The sequence below is a fragment of the Pristis pectinata genome, chromosome 17 (assembly GCF_009764475.1).
Source record: "Pristis pectinata isolate sPriPec2 chromosome 17, sPriPec2.1.pri, whole genome shotgun sequence".
In the NCBI taxonomy this organism is placed as follows: Eukaryota; Metazoa; Chordata; class Chondrichthyes; order Rhinopristiformes; family Pristidae; genus Pristis; species Pristis pectinata.
Genome location: NC_067421.1, coordinates 32,780,573 through 32,803,228, shown reverse-complemented (window position 1 = coordinate 32,803,228; position 22,656 = coordinate 32,780,573). Strand labels below are relative to the sequence as shown.

At 40.7% G+C, this 22,656-nt stretch overlaps 1 protein-coding gene across 1 annotated transcript; it reads left to right on the top strand.

The window, feature by feature from the left end:
* Window positions 1-621: 621 nt before the first annotated feature.
* LOC127579195 (transmembrane protein 248-like) lies at window positions 622-22,235 on the top strand. The gene is made up of 11 exons (XM_052031803.1): window positions 622-631; window positions 2,917-3,115; window positions 3,266-3,391; window positions 3,830-3,982; window positions 4,124-4,264; window positions 13,309-13,384; window positions 14,690-14,993; window positions 15,632-15,779; window positions 18,039-18,201; window positions 19,619-19,756; window positions 21,563-22,235. The coding sequence occupies exons 1-11, from the start codon at window positions 622-624 to the stop codon at window positions 21,581-21,583; spliced, it is 1,479 nt and encodes a 492-aa protein (XP_051887763.1). The 3' UTR covers window positions 21,584-22,235.
* The last annotated feature ends 421 nt before the right edge of the window (window positions 22,236-22,656 follow it).

Sequence of the window (22,656 nt, the reverse complement as noted above, 5' to 3'; positions counted from 1 at the left end):
GATTCTGCTGTTGCTGTCCTGTAAGGAAGAGAGTTCCAAGAACTCTTAACTCTGAGAAATATAATCGTTGCCTCACTTGTCTTGAATGGGTGATCCCCTAGATCTCCCACAAGATGAAACATCCTCACCACATCTATCCTGTTAGATATCTCAGTCTTGTTTCAATTGCGTTGCATCTTACAAACTCTTGACAAGCTTAGCCTGCCCAGCCTTGTGAGATAACCTGTCCATTCCAGGTATCAGATTAATAAACCTCCTCTTAAACTGTTTCCAATGCATTAACATTCTTCTGTAGGTGAGGACAGCATTATTGTACACTGTACTCCAATCACAACAATGCCCTCTATAACTGAAGCATATCCTCCCATTTTGTGTTCTGCTCCCCTTGCAATTATTTGCTAGCCTTTTGTTTTGGGTCAAGGATCCTTCAGAAATGGACAAGGGAACAAAGAGACAGAAATCCCATTGTATTTGTCTTTGGTTTCTATTTCCCTTGCCTTTGATAATGTGTTGGGCAAAACTAACTTCACCATCCACATCTTTCCCTAACAAATACCTCTGGCTCCAAATTATTCTATGAATTCCAGTTGAAATTCCATCCTTTGGAGTTGAGATGTTCCCATGATCACAGGTATGTTCAAACCATCTTTTGTGGCTCTAGTGGCTGTTCTCATTGCTTCCTGAGATCCATATTCAATGCATGAGTCAACATATTCATGCTCTTGACCTCACTGCATTAGCAATGACCATCCCATGGTTGTCCTAATCCACAGGTGCACTTTATCCTTTGTCATTGTAACAAAAATATTTTAAAATTTATTCCTTGTTCTTTCCTGATTCAGCAGCAAGAGGTATTTGCAAAGAAGGCACTGTACACATGTTAACGGTTATAGAAATTACTAGAGTTGTATAAAGAATAATATACAAAAAAGAATACTTAAAATACAGAAGGAAGCAAAATAATACTTCTCAACCAATCAATGAACTGATCTATATAATGCTGGAGGGAACCTTGGGTGTCTGACAGCCTTTCATGCAGCCTTCTCTCTCTGTCTCAGCACTGGTCATGACCCAGCCTAAGGGAAAGTCATGATTTGCACAAAGAAGGTTCCCCCTTTTATACCCCTCAAATACATAACTTTTACCCTAGTACTTTTCCATTCCTTAGTGATACCAGCCTGTACCCTCTTATCACTCACGACCTTCAGCCTAAACACTGAACAGGTCTGTAAAGAAAACATTCTTCACTTGTATCTAATCTCAAGGATGTGCATCAGTACTCCTGTAAGTTCTCAAAACATTTCCACATTCTGAGCTAACACCATTTTGTCTCACAACCACACTTTGTGTTACACACTACTGCACATACTAAGGAGGAATCGGAAATGACTTTTGGCTAACACTTTCCTTACAGTTTGTCCTGTGTTTCAACAAAAAAATGTTTTTATTTTCCTTCAGATATTAGGAATTGTAAACTTGTAGATCTTATATTTGCAAAATATTTTTCCAGATCCTCCTCCCTTCACTTCTCTCTGATCCCTTGTCTAGGCCATGTCCCACTCCTTGCTGTGCTTTCACTTCTGCTCTTGATCCCAAACAGTAATTCCTCATCAGGGGCCTCATTTCACCCCTGTCTCCATCTTAATGAAATCCCAATTCTTGACCTGGCCTCTGCCCATTTCTTTTGTGTGGATTCTTCATACTGGAGTGGATCCTTCCATCACTAGAATTCCTGATCAAATTGGACCTCCCCTTCCAGCATCTTACCCTCAGATCTATTTGTTGCTAACTACAGATATGTGTCAATTTTTTGATTTCCCTTACTTTCCCTTACCTGCTTCTGAACTTGCAGCATTCTGCTCACTAAGGGCCAATCTTGACATTAACATCATCAAATATTGTTTCACTTCTATTCATGTCCCCACAGCTCTTTCCAAGTACATTGATGGACTATAATAGTGCTGTTTCCTGGAGTTGTATTGGACTCTAAATCCATTCTCTGTGAACGTGCTGTGTCCTAACGGGTGAGGGGCAGTGCTGGTTCATCCATGCTCCAAGCCTGAAGCAGGGAGCACTGCATTGCACACTGACTAGGATAGGTTATACTAGGCAAACCAGTGTCTGGTATTAGCACATCCTTCTGCCTAGGCACGAGTTTTGATTCAGGCCTTCAATCGTAATAAATGGGAGCTTTACAGCAGTTCCTCGCATACTGAGCAGGGTTGCTATTGCAAGAACACATCAACAGTAAAGTAAAACTGGTCTGTCTTGTAACAGCCTATATTGGACATGATCTTTACAATATATGCTGACTGTCCTTGATTAACCTGCCTTTTTAAATCGTTCATTGTCATAGGAATACATGCAGGGTATGCCACATACATGCCACAGCAGCACAGTATATCACAAACATGACAAGCTTAGGTTAACAAATACATAACCTACACGTGTGCAAAACTAAACAGTGACACTAGTGCTATTTGAAGAGAGGTGAAATATAGGTCGGTTCAAGGACCTGATGGCAGTGGGGAGGAAGCTGTTGAAACTTGAGGTGTGGCAGCATCGAGAAGAGGGCATTCCCTGAATGGCGAGGGTCCCTGGTGAAATGCAGTATTTAAAGAAATGATTCCAATAGTTTTTGTTCCCAACAAAGTTTAACTGGCCCACACAAATAGTATATAGTATATGATTTATTCCTTTTCGAATAGTTTGGAAATCCGCCAATTTCTGGCAATATAATGCAGGCCCTAAAAATATTGTCAAAAACTGCATAAATAAAACTAAGTGAAGTATGTACATAATGCGTTTGGAATTGACTTCTTCGACCAACTTCTAGGAGACCCTGCAACGTCTCATGAATTACAAAAGCAAAACACTGCCGGTTATTTGTAGAAAATGCTTGAGTTCATGCAGCAGCACCTGTGCAGCGGGTGAAGACCAGGTTCCCGCTCTGCCGACAGCAGCAGCACCTGTGCAGCGGGCGAAGACCGGGTTCCCGCTGTGCCGGCAGCAGCACCTGTGCAGCAGGTGAAGACCAGGTTCCCGCTGTGCCGACAGCAGCAGCAGCACCTGTGCGGTGGGTGAAGACCAGGTTCCCGCTGTGCCGACAGCAGCACCTGTGCAGCAGGTGAAGACCAGGTTCCCGCTGTGCCGACAGCAGCAGCAGCACCTGTGCGGTGGGTGAAGACCAGGTTCCCGCTGTGCCGACAGCAGCACCTGTGCAGTGGGTGAAGACCAGGTTCCCGCTGTGCCGACGGCAGCAGCCGCACCTGTGCAGCGGGCGAAGACCGGGTTCCCGCTGTGCCGACAGCAGCAGCCGCACCTGTGCAGCGGGCGAAGACCAGGTTCCCGCTGTGCCGGCAGCAGCACCTGTGCAGCGGGCGAAGACCAGGTTCCCGCTGTGCCGGCAGCAGCACCTGTGCAGCGGGCGAAGACCAGGTTCCCGCTGTGCCGGCAGCAGCACCTGTGCAGCGGGCGAAGACCAGGTTCCCGCTGTGCCGGCAGCAGCACCTGTGCAGCGGGTGAAGACCAGGTTCCCGCTCTGCCGACAGCAGCAGCACCTGTGCAGCGGGCGAAGACCGGGTTCCCGCTGTGCCGGCAGCAGCACCTGTGCAGCAGGTGAAGACCAGGTTCCCGCTGTGCCGACAGCAGCAGCAGCACCTGTGCGGTGGGTGAAGACCAGGTTCCCGCTGTGCCGACAGCAGCACCTGTGCAGCAGGTGAAGACCAGGTTCCCGCTGTGCCGACAGCAGCAGCAGCACCTGTGCGGTGGGTGAAGACCAGGTTCCCGCTGTGCCGACAGCAGCACCTGTGCAGTGGGTGAAGACCAGGTTCCCGCTGTGCCGACGGCAGCAGCCGCACCTGTGCAGCGGGCGAAGACCGGGTTCCCGCTGTGCCGACAGCAGCAGCCGCACCTGTGCAGCGGGCGAAGACCAGGTTCCCGCTGTGCCGGCAGCAGCACCTGTGCAGCGGGCGAAGACCAGGTTCCCGCTGTGCCGGCAGCAGCACCTGTGCAGCGGGCGAAGACCAGGTTCCCGCTGTGCCGGCAGCAGCACCTGTGCAGCGGGCGAAGACCAGGTTCCCGCTGTGCCGGCAGCAGCACCTGCGCAGCGGGCGAAGACCAGGTTCCCGCTGTGCCGACGGCAGCAGCCGCAGGGATTGCGTGTCAATCTGCCTCCTGATGTCCAGTCGCAATATCCGGTGATGCGACTTTGGGCGGGACTTCCGGCTGGGGACAGGCGGGGTTTCTCGGTGCCGTTGCTGAGGTGAGTGACATGGCGGGTGGGCCGGGCAACGGTGAAGGCGGGGGGCAGCTGGAAACCGACGCTGAGGGATGGGTGTGTGCTCTGGGACGGGAGATTTTTGTTACTGGAGAAATGCTGTGCCCTGGATGGGCTCTGCTGCCTTGTCGAGGGGAGGTTTCTGACCTGAAGCATTAACCCTTAATTTTCTCTCCAGAGACCTGTTGACAGTTGGTGACATTCTCTGCTTCTGGCCTGAGGCATTAACCTTGTTCCTCCCTCTGAAGACGCTGTTGACAGTTTGTGACATTCTCTACTTTTATTTCAGTTTTCTAGCTTTTTTAATGAAGGGGGGATTTGATTCCTGTGGCTTTGAGTAAAAATAACTCCCTGTTAGGGAGATTGGGTGTTCTGGTGGCTTCTTCCCCCCTGCTTTGGCCGCCTTCCTGACCCCCCCCCCCCCCCCCCCAGTGGTAAGTGCCACTGTTGATGACCAGCCCCTTCACCCTTGGTAGTTAAATGGGCTCTCAACTCTCTCCGGATGTGTTCCTGTTCTTTGTCTCAGACTCTGGTGCTCTGCATCTGGATTTTTGATAGTTTGGTGAGAATGAACCACATCAGACCCCTTTCAGTCATCGAGTTCCATTGAGTATTGGTATTGGTTGATTATTGTAACTTGTACCGAGGTACAGTGAAAAGCTTGTCTTACAAACCGATTGTACAGGTCAATTCATTACACAGTACAGTAACATTGAGTTAGTACAAAGTGCATTGATGCAGTACAGGTAAAAACAGTAACAGTACAAAGCAAAGTGTCACAGCTACAGAGAAAGTGCAGTGCAATAAGGTGTAAGGTCACAACAAGGTAGATCGTGAGGTCATAGTCCATCTAATTGTATAAGGGAACCGTTCAATAGTCTTATCACAGTGGGGTAGAAGCTGTCCTTAAATCTGGTGGTACGTGCCCTCAGGCACCTGTATCTTCTACCCGATGGAAGAGGAGAGAAAAGAGAATGTCCCGGGTGGGTGGGGTCTTCGATTATGCTGGCTGCTACACCAAAACGAGAGGTAAAGAGAGAGTCCAAGGAGGGGAGGCTGGTGTCCGTGATGCGCTGGGCTGTGTCCACAACTCTCTGCAGCTTCTTGCGGTCCTGGGCAGAGCAGTTGCCGTACCAAGCCATGATACATCCAGGTAGGATGCTTTCTATGGTGCATCGGTAAAAGTTGGTGAGAGTCAAAGGGGACAAACCAAATTTCTTTAGCCTCCTGAGGAAGTAGAGGCGCTGGTGAGCTTTCTTGGCCGTGGCATCTACGTGAAGTATCAAGTATATAGTGCAAGAGGATTTAAATACAAGCATAAGTACATCTTACTGAAATGAAATAGGGCTGAAGTAAGGTCTCCCTACCTAAGGAAGGATTGACTAATGGTAGAGGATGTACAGTGCAGAGTCACCATATTGACCGATGGGATGGGGAGAAGTAATCTCATTGAGACATGCAAAATTCTTATAGTGCTTGACATGATGTTTCCTCTGGTTGGGGTTATCACCATCAGGGTTCACAGTCTCAAAATAAAGGGTTGTCCATTCAGAACTCAGGTGAACAGAAATTTCTTCACTCAAAGAGTAGTGAATTTTTGGAATTCTCTGCATGAGGGGAATTGTGGAGGCTTAATTGCTGAGTACCTTCAAGGCAAACATAGATTTTTAAATATTAAAGGAGTCAATGGATATGGGGTTCATGCAGGAAGGTGTTGCTGAGGTAAAAGATCAGTCAGGATCTTATTGAATGATGGAGCAGATGAGAAGGGCAGGATGCCCTATCCCTTCTATTTCATTTGTTCTTGTGTCAGGTCTTAAAGAAAGAAAATAAGAGGGTTAAATAGACAGTTTGGAGGTTATGGCCATGGCAGAGCAATTAAAATTGGAGGTACAATTTTGGAGATGCATGAGATGCCAGAATAAGGGTCTCAAGGCTGCTTATTTTCACCCTTGCTACTTCCTTATTTCAATTACTGACAACCTTTGTCACTTCCAGATTCTATTATTTTAATGTTCTCTTTGCTGCCTTCCCATTCAACCCATTGTCCATTCTTCAAAACTATACTGTAGTACTACAATCTCACATCAATATTTACATGCCTATCATCTTGATCCAATTCATTTCATTTAAAATACTTTCAAATTTACTTCTCACTAGTCTTGTCCCCAATCTTCCTTCGCAGTGTCTTTCAGCTCTCTATGGATTTGTGCAGCTCCATTTTTAGACCCCCAGTTGTGGAAGAACTGTCACATTCCTATCTTTCCAAACTACTGAGTTATTCACCTTAACCTCATGCAAAGAACTCTTCAAGATCAAACTTAATAATATTTTGCTGAACAAGTTACAAGAAGAATGAACTGGAAAGATCATAAGTCTTTTCTGACTTTCACTGTGTATCTTCATACAGCAAAGAGCTGATCAATGGAGTCATTCAACTATAGCTACATTTGAATTGATCTTGCATTGAGATGACATTTTGCCAGGAATAACTGACTGGTTGCTTGCTTGGTGGTGTCTATAAACATTTTCATTTTCAGTCAAATGGTACCACAGGAAATCACTTACTACAAAATTTATTTACAATGTATGGTAACTGAACACAACTGAAAATTATAGTGTTCCCTCTAGAGATTAAAACTTGGATTTGTTAAGAGATGAAAAGTACTCGCTTAGTGATAAACCTTTCTTGCAAATTGAATTTTGTGGCCTTAACTTCCAACTCCTGGAGTCCTGTGATCAGGTTATATATTTTATGGGCAATTATGGAGTTCATTGATATTTGTGCCTAATTTTGTTATAATTTGCTTTTAAATCAACTTGTGTGATGGAACATTTGCCTTCATAATTCAATAGGTGGTGCTGTTCTGTGGTTTCTTTCAAAACATAGCTCAAAAGTGGTTAGGGAGATTTCTAATTCATGTGTTGCTGACCTAGGACTGCATGATTCTGATACTGCATTGAAATAGTTATTTTAAAATGCTTAATATTTTCAAATAGACCAAGCGTCCATGCTCAAAATTATTTTATTTGCGACTATTTATCACGAATAAAGTACAATCTTAAGTTGTGTAAGGAGTGTCTTAAAAGAGAGGGTTAGGGAGACAGTTTGGATGTTATAGCCTTGGCAGCCCATGGCAAAGTAATTAAAATTGGAGGTGCAGTACCGGAGATGCAAATGTGGGTATTTTGTTACTAAAACCTGATTTGATATTTCTTAGAATTTTGAAATAATTTTCTTTTTCTGGAAGTCCTGAGCAGTTTAAGGTTTGAAAAACACCTGTGGCCAAGCAATATATTAGCCGCCTCGTATGAGGCTATACGTCATCCTTCACAAAGACGTCGACAATAAAAAGTTGTGCCTTTAATGTACTGATAATTTTCTGACTGCCACCAGATAGGTGCAAATGGAACCTGGCAAATACAGTGCCCCCCAGCTGAATTCTGAAAGGGATAGATTAGAGAGGAGGATGTTAGAGGTGGGCTGAATAGATTTGAGCAGTATGTAATTAATGTAATCCCCATCTCGGTTACTAAAAAGTAGGTCACCTCTAGTCTCAGCTTTTCTAATGCTGTTCCTGTTGCTCTCACCTTCCCAGTTTTTCTCCTTCCACAATGTCATAGAGTCGTACAGCATGGAAACAGGCCTTTCAGCCCAACTAGTCCATGCTGACCAAGACTCCCATCTAAGTTAGTCCCATTTGCCTGCATTTGGCTCCTATCCCTCTAAACCTTTCCTATCCCTGTACCTATCCAATTACCTTTTAAATGTTGTTAATGTACCTGCCTTGACCACTTCCTCTGGCAGCTCATTTCATATACTGACCACCCTTTGCGTGAAAAAGTTACCCCTCAGGTTCTTATTAAATCTATCCCCTCTTACCTTAAACCTATGCCCCGCATGATTTTGTACACCTTTATAAGATCACCTCTCATTCTCCTATGCTGCAATGAAAAAAGCCCCAACCTGCTCAACTTCTCTCCATAACTCAGTCCCTTGAGTCCTGGCAACATCCTCATAAATCTTCTCTTCACTCTTTCCAGCCTAATGACATCTTTCCTATAGCAGGGTGACCAAAACTGAACATGATATTCCAAATTTGGCCTCACCAATGTCTTGTACAACTGTAATATAATGTCCAGACCCTGCTAAGTTATTATTTTATGGGAAGCACCACACTGAGGCTGATCTTTCTCTTAACCTGCAAGATTCAGACTAGGATATCTGACTCGTAGCCTTGTGCCTGGTGAGAACAGCAAACTCAAATCAGACTAGATATCTTAGCTATTTCATTTCCTTTTTAGCTATGTGTGTACAGCTAATATTAATTAGAGATTTTTGGGGGTAAATGGATCATGAATCATGCTTGCAATATAATTATTGTACTATTCAAATATATATTACGCTCCGGTGAGACTTGCCCTGAGATTTTTCTACAGTTTATATTGTGGTTTCTCATTACTCCCAAGTGGATCAGAGTTCTTAATAACACCTGATACATTTCGGTTGGCTTCAGATTTTGTAAGCCTTGTGTAACGTGTGACCCAGTGATTGGATTGCAGCTGATGTTAATTATGTACTTACTGCTTTTGTGCCTATACCCAATTGTGATGTAACAGTGTTTAGTGTGTTTCTAGGACTGTTATTCATTTATATTTATTTGCAATTCATTAGAACAAAAATAACCAGAAGAGGGCAGATGTTTTACATGCGTATCCATGCAGACTGTGCCTTCATTAGAACCTAGCTCTCAGGTGTTATTCATTCTTGTACAATGCACTGATAATTTTAACTCGTATGCAAATATAAATGTTTTTGACTCGTGTCCACTTCTGAAACTTGAATTGCAGAATTCGGTTTGTTTTAGAGTCAAATTCTAAAAATAATACATCAAGATTATGGTCACATATAGGCAGTATTTGTGTTCAGAAGAACTGGGAAAGTTTCACCTTGGAACAACTTCTGTAGTCTCCAGTTCATTAGGATAGATTTAAGAATTGGACTAATGGGCAAACTGTCCTACCACTGGGCGAGTTAATCTTTTTACCTTGTGCATGGCAAGGGTAATTTATACTGTGCTCTCAATGGAACAAACCTGTTCAATATTTGCATCCAGCATTATGCACTCAGCATACACTGGATGTCACATTCCAAAATGTCACATTTAGTTCAGATGCAAAACAGTATTTGAAATGGAGGCAGTTATTACTCATATTTGCATTGAGTTGCAAGTTCGGTTAGCAGATCAGGGACTATTCTGAAGTAACAATACAAAAATACTACAGCTAACATCTTTTGATCTATGTATTAATTCTCTTTTGGAAAAGGTCCTTCATTCCCTTTCCTTTACCCATAAATCACAAGAACAAAGCTTAATTTGTTCTGGCTTTTGGTATCTGAAATTGGAGTGATATTTTAATTTAACATGCCTTTCAACATCAAAAAATAAACTGCTGAACAAAAAAGGGCCATTCCTTTGCCTTTACAGATAATGCTTAACCCGGTGAGTTCTTCTAGCAGTTTAGTTTTTTGCTCCATATTCGAGCATCTGCAGTATCTTGTATCTCTGCCTTTCAACGTGGTGATTTTTCTCTTTCTTTTGGCAGGGTATTTGTCACGGCAGTGACATCTATTATTTTATATTTTTGTTGTTTAATGTATTAGTGATGTGAGTTACAATAAAACTTGTGACAAAATCTGGAGAAACATAGATCAGGAGATTGCATTAATTCATAAGGTTAATTCATTACTAGCATAATAATAACTGATAATATAGTTTTGTCCTAGCTAATGGGACTTGCTCCCACACTATTATTACCACTTATGAGCCACACGGGAAATGTAGTGAGGCAATACATGTAGTGATCTTAACATCCTTCACTGAAGTGACTCAATAGCATACTTACTGACTGATACCTGAGAGGATAGGCAGATGTACTGGGTCTCTGGCAGACAGTGGGAGAACTACGGTGAGCCCTACTAGTTATGTGACCATATCAACAGAGGCAACCTTTGCACAATGCTTATGGAGATGAAATCCTGCCTTTGCTTTGGAGTCATGTCCCTTCACACCCCCACCACAGTGTTGTTTTTGACAATCTGCTCTCAGCAGTGACAGGAGATTATCCAGATAAGTCTGCCATGCTCAATGTGTTGGGTCATGTGAACAGGCATGGGAGTCACTCAGCAGGAGTCATGAGTTGTCATTGGGTCAGTTGGCCAAATCTGATGTACCAGTATTTTCCACATAAGTATTGTTGTGATCGAGAACTAATTGACAAAGAGGATTGAACCAATATCCTTCACTGTCACTTTGCCCTATCAATTACAAAGTGTGTACACAATACAGCATTTGTCTTTTGACTCTTGTGTAGATGGTGAAACTTCTAAAGATTCATGGTTCATTGTGTAGTAAGGCCCTGGAGTTTTGTTACCATTTAATATTGTTCAAGTATGCCATAATCTTTCACTTATTTCTTTATTTGGGTGATATTCATTGCTCACTGGGATACCTGTGTGTGAATGTTTGTGGGTGTGTGTTTGAAAGAGAGAATTACTATACATAATGAACTCGTGTTTAGCCTTGGCTTGCAAGTCTGAGCAGGAGTTAATCAAGTTCCAGTTCAAGTCAAGTTCCAAGTTTATTGTAATAGGCATACATGCAGAGTATAATTGCCATGAAAATTAGCTTTTTGCAGCAGCAGTACAGTACATTATAAACATGACAAACATAAGTTAACATACTTAAATTAACATTATATATGCATGACAAAACAAACATAACAACATAAAATCTTGCAGCTATTTGCATGGAGCTGAGAAGAGGAGGTGTCTTTACAACAACTATGGACAAAACTTGGCAGTAGTATTGAGTGTAAACTTATTGACCTTCATCATTACTCTCAAAAATTTAGTGTTTCCCTGCTTACATAAAGCAGAAATCCTGAAATTATTGTCTGTGATTCAGATCTCCTCCCCAGGCTGCATAATTTACAGCCTTCTCCACCAGAATCAAGAGAAATAGCTAAATAGCTTCAATTTGGTATAAATTTTAAGGTGTTTAAAATACAGGTCCTCCCCAGATATGACAGGATTCCATTCCTGTGAACTGTTTGTTACCTGAACAGTCTGCAAATTTGAGCTGCCGCCGTGAACTGAGTTCTCCCACAGCAGAAAATGCCTGCAGCCCCATGGCAACCAGTAAATCCATCCTGTCGGTCTCCCAAAAGCTTGTTTGTATGTACTGGCTGTACATAAGTTGGGTGTTTGTAAATTAGGGAGGACCTGTAGTTTAAATATCTTGTACTGGTATTACTGGTATAAAATACCCTGAAACCCTTAAGTTCTGTTTCACAGATCTATTTTTTTTACTGGTGTACTGCTTACTGAATTTTCAGACCCAAAAGTAATATTGTGTCCTTTTTTTAATTTCCTCATTTCAAAATGTAGGGAGTTTTGAAATACGTTTTCATTTGTTTATTTATGATATCTCAGTTACTATATTAATCATGTGTATCCTAATCTTAGCAATCTGCTGACAAGTTATTTAATAGTTGTGATTTTCCAGTTAATGCTCTCATGGAATCCTTTAGTGCAATTGCTGCTCTGCCAGCTTGATGATGTGAAGCGATATGATGTTACTAAGCTTTCAAAGAAGACTTAACATGAATAAATGAGCAGAATAAGATGGTCTGTAGGCAATTGAGATAAAATGAAATAAATTCAGAGTATCAGTTGCTTAAGACAGCAGCAATTATACAGGTACAATATTAGAAATCCTGGTTGGATTCAATATAAAGAGATCCAGCGATCAGTCTTGAGGGTAAGATTTGATGGTCAAAGACCATATTGTTAAAAGGGTTGATACCATCCTTCCAGCAGCATGCAAAGCAATCAAGTAAACTAAAATTTGCATTCAAAGATTTTCTCAATGATCTGTGTTTTTAAGGTGAAAAGATTGCTGCTTTTGTAGAGAGGGCCACTGAAATGATTTTCATCTCTGCAGAAGGCTGTGTCAGGTGCAACACAACGGTTGTGTGGGTTGTGGTGAAGTTGGTCTGACTGGATGTGCTTTCTTGTTGCTGTTTTTCATTTTACTGCTCCATGGCTGAGGAAGTGGCTAAGACAGCAGAGCATAAATAAGAAAGAACTAATAGACAAAGTGAAATCTCAAACTGTCATTTATCATCATTCTTGCCTTATCCAGTCAAATTGGAATGCCCCAGCTCTGAGTTTTTTGCTAGTTAATGCAGGAAACATTTGAACACGCTTGTTGCTTGGAACAGCTGAATGGAAATTGGGTTGTCGCTAAGGCCGCCTGTCTGTTTTCCTCAACTAAGCCCTTTGATTTCTTTGAAGGCTGGGATCTGCTTCAACTCCTGATTTAAGAATTTTTAAAAATTATACTGGAACTGTAAACTTTTTATTTCCTTATGTTTTTTGAAATATTTAATAATGATCAATGGATCAACTATGTCATTCCCATATGCTGCTACCTTGCTTGGTTTCCATTTCTGACCCTGCCACCATCAGAAGGATACTTGGCTGTGAAAGTACTGAATGATAACCAAGCCAGATTCGGTCTAGCCATACACTTTTCAGCAGAGGCAATACACAGGAAACAAGTATAGAATTGCCATTTTCAATGCCCAGTGTACTTTCCATCTTGCCTGAACTGCTGAGAAAAGAACCTCAGCCTAGAGTAGAGACGCTTCCACAGGAATGAAAAATCAGTGGATGAATTTCACATTCTCCCAGCCACAGGGGGTTAAGATCGATCAGTGGGAGATCTGGGTTTCAAAGACCATTTACCAAAGGGGTAGGAAGACTTGGCAAATCCTCTCATTTGAGACATTTAGTTTTGAGCTATGTGCACAAATGTTACCAACAATTACTAACCTCTTTATATGTATGTATTTTTTAATCTAGTCTGATTAGCTGTTGCCATGGTAATGCGCCATATGTTGGAGAATGTGAAGTATTTTCTTATCCACCAGCCACCAATGATTGTGTTTATTTTGTGCGTCAGCTCTTTGGGCGTTGCTTTCTTCAGTCTGGGCATCTACATCCGGTCACATGAAATCACAAACCCTGATGTGCCTCAGGTAAGCTGACAAAATGCAATGAGAAAACAAGTCAATGAGAAGTGCACAAATCTTTGCTAAATGTCACACCACATTGGCAGTCGTAGTCTAGTGCCTTAATTTCTTCCTCCTCTGCTTTTCATGCACATGCAAATATAAGGGCAAAAGTGTGTGGTTATGAATCAATTTCCCCTTGCATTTGTGCAGCTGCATGTAGGTATTTTGGGAGCTATACACATTAATTAAAATAACTGACGTTTGTTACTTATTTTCTTGACCAAAATGTTTACATCAGAAATTACATAAGTTTTATTTCCTCATAATTTCCCTTGATGAAACACTGAAAACAAAAAAAAATCACAAGATGCCTAATGAGTGCTGAATTACCTTATTTCAGTTGTGATGGAAATGGTTTGCTGCAGTTGGTCTCGCTGTCAACCTTTGATTACTAGGTGAAACCTGTTTTGAAAAGCCTTGTGTTATAGAGTTGAGTGACTTTCAGATGAAATTTTAAACAGAGAGCCTCTGCTCTTCCAAGTGGATGCAGAATTTGCTGTGGCATATTTAAAAGATCAGAGAAGTCCTGACTAGTTTTTTTTACCCCAACCAGCACCCACAATACCAGATGATATTATTGCTTTTATGGGATTTTGTAGTGAATATTACCATGATAGTGCAGTGGTGTTGTACACAAACAGCCAAGGGCTTTTGAAAAAGAGGATGGGAAGGTTCACTAGTCAAGAGCACACTCAGCCCCTAAGAAACCACAACCCAGCATGAATTGTTTCCAAGTAGCTGGAGTCCAACCCTGGTCAGCATACTCGTGTGATCTAAGATGGTAGTAGTTGGCAATTTGTTCATTTGAGGGCATCACAGCTGAGACAACCAATGCCACATAAACATGCAAGGATTACTGGATAACACTGAGAACTGAGAATTTTAACTTGTACCTCCAAATTAGTTCTGATACCTCAACCGGCAGGCCTAAGCTTAGCTCAGTGATGAAACCTAGACTAGTGTCAGGGATAACAGTGGGAGGAATCCAACCAGAATTCATGCTTTTGATCATAATCTCATGGCTACCTTTTGACATCCCTGTGTCATTACGTGAAAATGTTCAACTTGAATGATGAGAAAGAGACAACAGTTGTCGCAATTCATAAGTTGTTATGCAGATATAGTGCTGAATGGCTCCTGATGGCCACGAAACTATATTCCAACTTCAACTCTATCTTCAGAAAAGAAGAGAGAAAATTAGCAAAGATTGGTGCTACTGAGAAGCCATCCATGTGGAGTGCTAAAATATGCCTGTCTATTTTGATTTAGGTCTGGAATACAGTCCTTCAGTCTCTCAGTAAACTGAAATTCTGTCCAGCTAAAAATGAAAGCTTGGAAGCTCTACCTGCCCTTGTTGGGCATGGTTCTATAAGGAGGCGACCAGACCCAGATCCATTAGCTTATACCACAACATGGCAACCTTCAACCACTGTTGTTTCTACACCGGGTGTACCAGTTAGTGTGTCTCTGCTGGTACCAATGAGCTTTGAATTAAAGGAACCATTCAAAAGATTTTATAGCAACATAACTCATCTCAGGGCTGTGGTAACTGGAAATCTGCTGGGGCTAGGAGGTAAGCACAAGTATATGGTATTGATCCCTTCAGAACTAATAACTAAACATATTTGTTCATGAAACTTCTCTATAATTTTATGCTTCTGTGCCATTTTAAAAGATGAAAAATTACAGATTGGCAGTGGAGATTACAAAAACCCAAGCATTATCTGCTTGAACTGAGGACTCCCTTCTTTGATATAGCTTTTGGTAACCTCATAACAGCTCCTGCTTTGACATGTCCATTTATTATAACTCGTGCCTCTGTTTTAAGCCTTTGTTTTGTAATATTTAAAGGCACTACATAAATATCAATTGCTGTTTGGAGGATTTGAGTTATTTCTTTCTGTTCTTCTCATTGCCCTATCAAACTTTAATATTATCTATAAAAGTGACCATTTGAGGTTTGGTTTCAGAATCAGTGGCGATGGTGCAAATTGTGGGCATATTTTTCAGACTGCTATAAAAAGGGGAAAAGACTCAAGTGACATAGTGCTTAATTTTAGTGCTACATTTGTGTTTGGTCCTTCCATTTTAATTGCATTTTTTTAAAATTAAATTTTGTTTATTTGTCTCTGAGAAACTTATCTGGCGATTTTCTGTTGTTTTTCCATGGTATTATTTTAAACAGTTGCTGTCACCTTCTTTCTATTTCAGGTTCTGAAGCAAAGGAATTGATTAACATCATGCTTATGTCACCATGGTTACCTGAACATTACCTTTCACAAGTAAATTCCACAAATACCAAGAGTCTCCTTACCTGCATCACAATGACTGCAGCTGCACATGTCCTGACCCAAGCAAGGTCTGTGAAAAATGAGCTGAGGAGGATCTCTTTGTTTTATCATGTTGAGAGAAAGTATGAGGGTTTAGCCACCAGCAATTTGAAGATTCCTCCTCTTTGCTGATATTCTCATTGTACATTATTGAACTGATGCTTGTTGACTGCTAAATCTGATCAGGGTTATATTGATTAAAAACTGGGGTGTGTGTAGGAGGGATGACTACAGACCTCCATTAAAAATATCAAGCTGTTATTTTAGTTTAAAGATGGGACCAATTTTTCATGTCCATCTGTCATAAAAGGGACTCTTCATACACACCTAAAAGAGGAATAGATGGATAAGGGAAAGAGTGAATAAGATAAATTTGGGGAATTACATAAAGACATTGAGGTAGTAGTAAAAAATGTGGAGAATGTGTTACTGTAATATGTATGAAGGACATATGTCAGCCACAAAACCAGGTCTTGAGAGCCTAGACAGCATCTCCGTTAAAGTTTTAAATCTCAGCAGTAAAGAGCTTTGGTCACAAATCCATAATCTCATCATCCACATCTCAGAAGAGGAGGATACACCATTGTGGACTACTTCTCGTATCTTGGGAGTCACCTCTTGGGAAAGGCAAGGATTGACGGTGAAATTCACCATTGGCTTCGATGTATCAACATGATCTTTCGTCAGTTGAGGAAAAGGGTGTTGGAAGATCAAGATCTCCAAACTGGTACAAAACTCAGGGGCCAGTGATCTCTTTTTTTCTATGTTTCTGAGAAGAGATTACCAGGTGGATAAGAAAAGACTCAAGGACATGTTTATTGCAGTGCAACAACCCCACTGACACTTGGAATTTCCTGGCCTATGATCACTTAAGGTGGAGAAGGAGCACTGAAAGCACAGAAGCCCAGCATAAATGGTAGTAGTAGTCCACTGCCTCACCATATACCCACCCACTGTCCCATAGGCTACCACCTGTCCCATCTGTGGAAGGATCTGCAGTTCCCCGTTGATGTCATCAGTCACCTCAGAACCCACAAAACTGGAGTAGAAGCTAGTCATCCTTGATCGTGAGGAACTTCCTATGAAGAAGAATCCAATATCCTGGATGTTCTACCTTAATGGGTTAAACCTTTGCAATTGGTTACTTATTCCTAGGGTGTTCACAAAGACGTATGATTTCCTGGCTGGACCCAATCTCCCCATTAAGATCTTTATTGGACTCAACAACTGGCCAAAATGATTTTTCAGATCTTCTGTTTCGTAACAGTTTAAGAAGTAGTGAGGGTGACCTTGATTTACTTGCCATTTAAGTTCCCCTCTTGTGGTTTAAAAATATAAAATTATTGAACCATAACTTTAAAGTATTCTGTTGAACATTCAATATGGATCAGAATTAAAATGTCACCTCTTTGATGCTTTTCTCTTGTATTTACATTATATGTTTAAGGTAATCTACATTTCAATGATAACAAGTTTGTCTTGTTTAGGCTGTTCTGTATTCATTGCCGCTGTTAATGAAGTCATAGCATTCCCAAGAGAAATGCGGTGGAACTAATGACATATGGATGCTACCAACTCTAGCAGCTTCCAGTTTTCCCTACCACTATCTCATTGAATTTTATCTTATGTCCTGAAATTGGTCCAAGTTGAGGGTGCAGCCCTTGAGTGCCTGCAATTGCCCAACACCAAAAACTGCCTATCTTTTGGGTTTAATCTGTAGCATAATTTGGGTTACTGGACCATTAGCTAGAGTTCTGGACCACAGATCCAGAGACATGAATTCAAATCCCATTGTGCAGAGTTTTAAATTAAATATATCTGTAAGTTTATATGTTAGTGTCTGTAGTTAATATTAGATTGTTGTTTGAAAAAAAATCTATCTGGATCACTAATGTCCTTCCAGAAAAGGAAATCTAGCATCCTTACTTGGTCTGCCCTTTGCAAGACTTCAGATTCATCAGTGTGGTTGACTTTTAACTGCTTGAGGACAGACAAGGAGTGTCAGCAACATTCACACTTTGTGGACAAATAAATAATTTTTTTTTCCCTGACAGATGTTCTCCATTATTCGCCATCACCAGTTTGCTCTGTAGCTAGATGCTGCTCCATAGCTGCAATGTCAGATTTGTTGAGTGGAACAATCTCAATTTTTCATCAGACTTGTTCTCCATTATCACGATAGTCCATGGTATTGACTTGCATTCCACCCATGTCATTATGTCAGCTCCAAACAGCATTATGATTACTAGTGACATTAACTATATTTTCATTCATTTTGTTTCTGTCAGATATTTTCCTTCCTGTAGCTTGGAGAATCTCACTGATGCATCTTTGTACCAGACCACATTGGCGGAGAACTCAGAGAAAGCATTTTCACAAGGTCACACTTCTGTTCAGTGCTATGTGGCACAGTACAAACCTGAACCTAAGTTTACCGTTCTGCTGTCAGAGGTGAGATTTAAATAAAACACCTCACTTTAGTACTCATTCATTTGTTTAATTGTATTATAGCACAAAGAAATATATGTATATGTTACGTATATTTAATCTACTGTGTGCAAATCAAAACTTATTCCTTAAGTGATGCATATAGAAAATTTTTGATCCTTGCCAAAGTACAAACCAGAAACTTAGTGCCTTTTAACAAAGGGAGGAAAATGAAACTGAGATTGTAAATATATTGTGGTCCCTTTTTTCTGATTAGTTTTATGAAGAAGTTAATGACATGAACTGCACAAAAATAGAAACTTAAGGAAGAAAGTCGATTACAGATGTAGATTTGGAAGTAAATAGTTTTGTTTCAAACAGAAATATATCTGTTTGAAACTATCCTTTAAATGACATTTACCCTATATACAATACATTAACATCTCCATATTTCTAATTAATTTTAATATTGTCTATAGAACAACTTTGCATACAGTCATTCACTTACCATTAACTCATTTGGATAGTTGTCTACTTTTCCGACTGTCTCCACTAGCCTTAAATATTGTGGGATAACATGTCTTGTGTCAGATGTTCTGTGTTAAAAAGATAATGCTGTGTTAATGCTGAAAAAAGATAACAAGATAAACCTGGCTTTGACAACAATCACGATTCTACTTAAGTTCGCAAGGGAGTCCAGTCACCTGCTTGCCTGGTTTAAGAGCACAAAATTTAGTTAAAATATCTCTTATTTACTCCAGTAGTCCTCTTACCTCAGTGTATATGACTTTCAATATGACTTTTTCCAGTGGCTCTGTAAGAAATGGCTGAAAGCTATTCCCTCAAGATCATCCTAGGCAATCTACACAGATGCTTCATCATTAAAATCATGGCAGACTTTTACTGGAATCAATATCCATTGGTGGGAGGAATCCTACTTTTGAATCTAATATCATCTCGGTGTAAAAATTCATAATTCAGATGTATCTCAAATATTTATTTCAGATTATTTGGCTTTTAGCAGTTGTAAAGTTTTGTTTTTAATTATTTGAATTTGTTAATCCTTCTTTCCTTCTCCCCATATGTTGCCGATTTATGCTGGGGCATTATTGCACAAGCATTGGCTCCCTTCCAATTAACCATTCATTGTATAAGAATCTAAATAATGAATGTCTCAAGATTAGTAAGCTAAGTATATGATCACAACCAGATCAATGTGTCTTATCTTGTGTCTTCTCCCACATCCACTTTTCATTGAGAGTTAAGAGTTTCTACTGTGGCTGATTGTACTTCTGGCCCAGAGTCATTGAAGCAAATTGTATCATTCCGGTGAAGTTAAGAACTTCACCTGCAGTCGTCTTGTCCCTGTGTGAAACAAGAGGATACCTTTCTTCAGTTGGGACTGATTAACTCAATTCAATTCTTTATTTTTCGCCTATAGAAAGACCGTATTCTTTGCAGTCAGCACTTACTGAACACCAGTTATATTCTAATTCTACTGGCTCTCGTTATCTTCTGGGTATCTGTGGCAGCTGGGCTGAGAAAGAAGCTGAGACACAAAGCAACAAACCTACATAAGGTAACCAGGCTTAGTCAAGATAAGTTGACTTTGTTTGTTAATAAACAAGATATTAATAGTTCTGTACCACCTTCCTTATGGAAAACATTCATTGTAGGCCCAGAGCTTGGGGAGAGGAATGTGAGCTCTTTTGTACAGAAGTGGGATTATTGAACAACAGGTAAATGATTCATTAGGGAAACATGTAACAATAAAAAAAACAATAAATCTGGGAAATTAGAAAATGTCCATGGAAAGGTGAATATCCCATGTTTAATCTGGCCTAATGGGGTGAAATATACTATAACAGAGGCAGCAGCATGGATTAGAGTAGCAAAGGCTACAATTAGGTTGCTGATTTTTAACTTGTTGCTCGTAGTGGGTCCGCGGTATCTTACTTAATACTCCTTGACCAAAAAGCAAGTTGGTTACTTTTAGCATGGTGGTCCAACCTCTTCCTCCAAAGCTGGCATTACAGAGAACACAAATGGGATCAGGCTGATGTGTGAAGCCTTTATGGTTAAATGCTTTTCTAGCAGTTTCTGCCCAAGGAAAGATACTCCAAATAATGTTACTGACGTGGTTTATGAGGAGGAAGTTGCTTTCTGCAACACAGGCTTTCAACAGTTTACACATGGTCTGTAATATTGTATGCAAATTTACATGTGGTCTGTGATATATGTAGTATGGTCTGAATTAATGTAGGCAAGTGGGATTAGTATAGGTAGACATGATGGTCTGCATAGATGCAGTGGGCCAAAGGGCCTGTTTCAATACTGTACAACTCTGACTTTTTAATATGTCTAGGGCTTTGTGGGTTTTGTGTCTTAAGATCTTGATGATTTTGTAATATGTTGTGAGTAGTTTAAATTTCCAGTACGCTTGTGCCCTTACTTGTACCAATTATACTGCATTGATACCAAAAAGACATATTTCTACAAAGCAGATCCCTGGTCCCTATGTGGCTCCAGCATGTTGCTGAAGGTTGCAGCTTTGTTTTCCCATATCAGCTATTGTTCTTCCTCCCAACTGCAATCCTGTGAATCCTGCTGAATATGTGCTCAGTAGATAGATGAGAACGGGTCTGCCCTCATCTCTTCCACCCTTCACCAATTCAACAAAATAACTTGTCAGGTCTCGTTGCATGTACCATCCCTCTTGAAAGGCCTGTGGGAGAGATACCAGAGGGCAGCTTATCTGATAGAACTGTACTGCAGCATGTTAATGGACTAGAAGCTTAGCACATGACACAATGTCATACATGACTTAATTTTACCAAAACCTTTATTGCATTTACCATGCTTCTGGATATTTGGTCTGGGTGTTTGGTGGGTATGACATGCATAGCCAGAGATACTGCTGGGCATGTGGATCAAGTAATATTCATGGCACAGTTTGACATCATTTGCACTATAATCTTTTGCTGGTATGGTACCGTAGCATTGAAGTAAGTCTTTACTGTAGTGTTGGGACCCTCTTCAGTGATAAATGGGAGGGAACCTAGGTTACTTGGTCTGCTGCTGGGGGTCCAAGTTATTAACCTCTCCATCTTCTTCCAGGTAGGTTCTCCCAATCGCAAATGCTCCCAGTTGCCTCTCTGACTGACCCCTGGCCCAATTCCTCTCCGTCACTGATCCCAGCCCAGTCTACTCTCTAGCCACCTCCCCAAACTCTGGCTGTGCCAAATCTCATTCCCATCAGCCCAGCACACAGATACTGTAATGTACCTATATAGACATGGTACAGTTTGTAGCCTGGTTTCTTTAGAAATGAGGATGAAATTGTCTTTACATTCATGAATATTTCCTGTGTTTTTCTACGTTCTAGGTCCATCTTCTGGAAATGTGAAATTAGACCTGACTCTTGTCAAGAGAAATAAATGGAATCTATTAGGAAATGGGAGAATTTTTCAGCTTGGTATCTTTTGTGAGTTTCTCCAAAGGGAAATATATATAATGATGAGGAAAATTTCACATTAAATTTGTGCTGTTCCCTTGAAAAGAATTATTTTTGGAGCTAATGGTATTTGCCTTTAACAAATGATATTTATTTCTTGTGGCATAATTGTTCTCTAACAATAGGTGGAATTTTTGAACTCTGTTCAACCTGCCAGCCAACCGCCACCACCACCACTGCATCCCACGTGCAACCAATTGTAAGACTTAACAAAGGTTTTCTTAAAACTTCACTGTAATAACTTACCATTTACTTTGAAAGTGTTCAACAATTTTCTGTTCACTATTTTATAAAAGGGTAGTGTCATTGGGGTCATGGTTTAATCACTTGTTCATTTGTTAACTTGGTCTGTGGGTTTGAATGTAAGTATTATTATAAGAACATTGTTGTCCAGAATACTGAGGGGGTCTGTTTTGAATTCTAAGGAATAGATCAGATAATTATTATCTGTAATTTGTATATGCCACATGTCTGCCAAAATATTCATGGACATCAGCCTCAGGCAAGATTGTCCTGATTGGTGAATAAACATAATGAAATAATATGTCTTGCTTCTGTGTTAATGCTGAAAAAGATATATAAAATATGCAAATGCCCTACGAATTGTCTATTAAATACCTGTTCCAGAGGTACTTCTATTTTTACAACTAAACTGTTGATAAGAAATTGCTTTTGTTGATCTTGCCTAATTTTAACTGGACATTGGAACATGTGCTGAATCACTCCAAGAGCACATTGTTTGAAATTACGGTTCTGAGTGTTTCAGTATAATTCAGTATTGAATCACCTTAAATAAGCTATTTAGATATATTTGCTTTAACTCACAGTGTGAGCTTCTGAGGAAATTGCAAATACTAATTTGTGACGTGACCCCTGAAACCTAATTGCAGATGTGAGTTAACATCTTACTGTTTCATTGTTTCCTTTCTCCACTTAAAGCAAGTTTTGGTAATGAAATTTTCCTC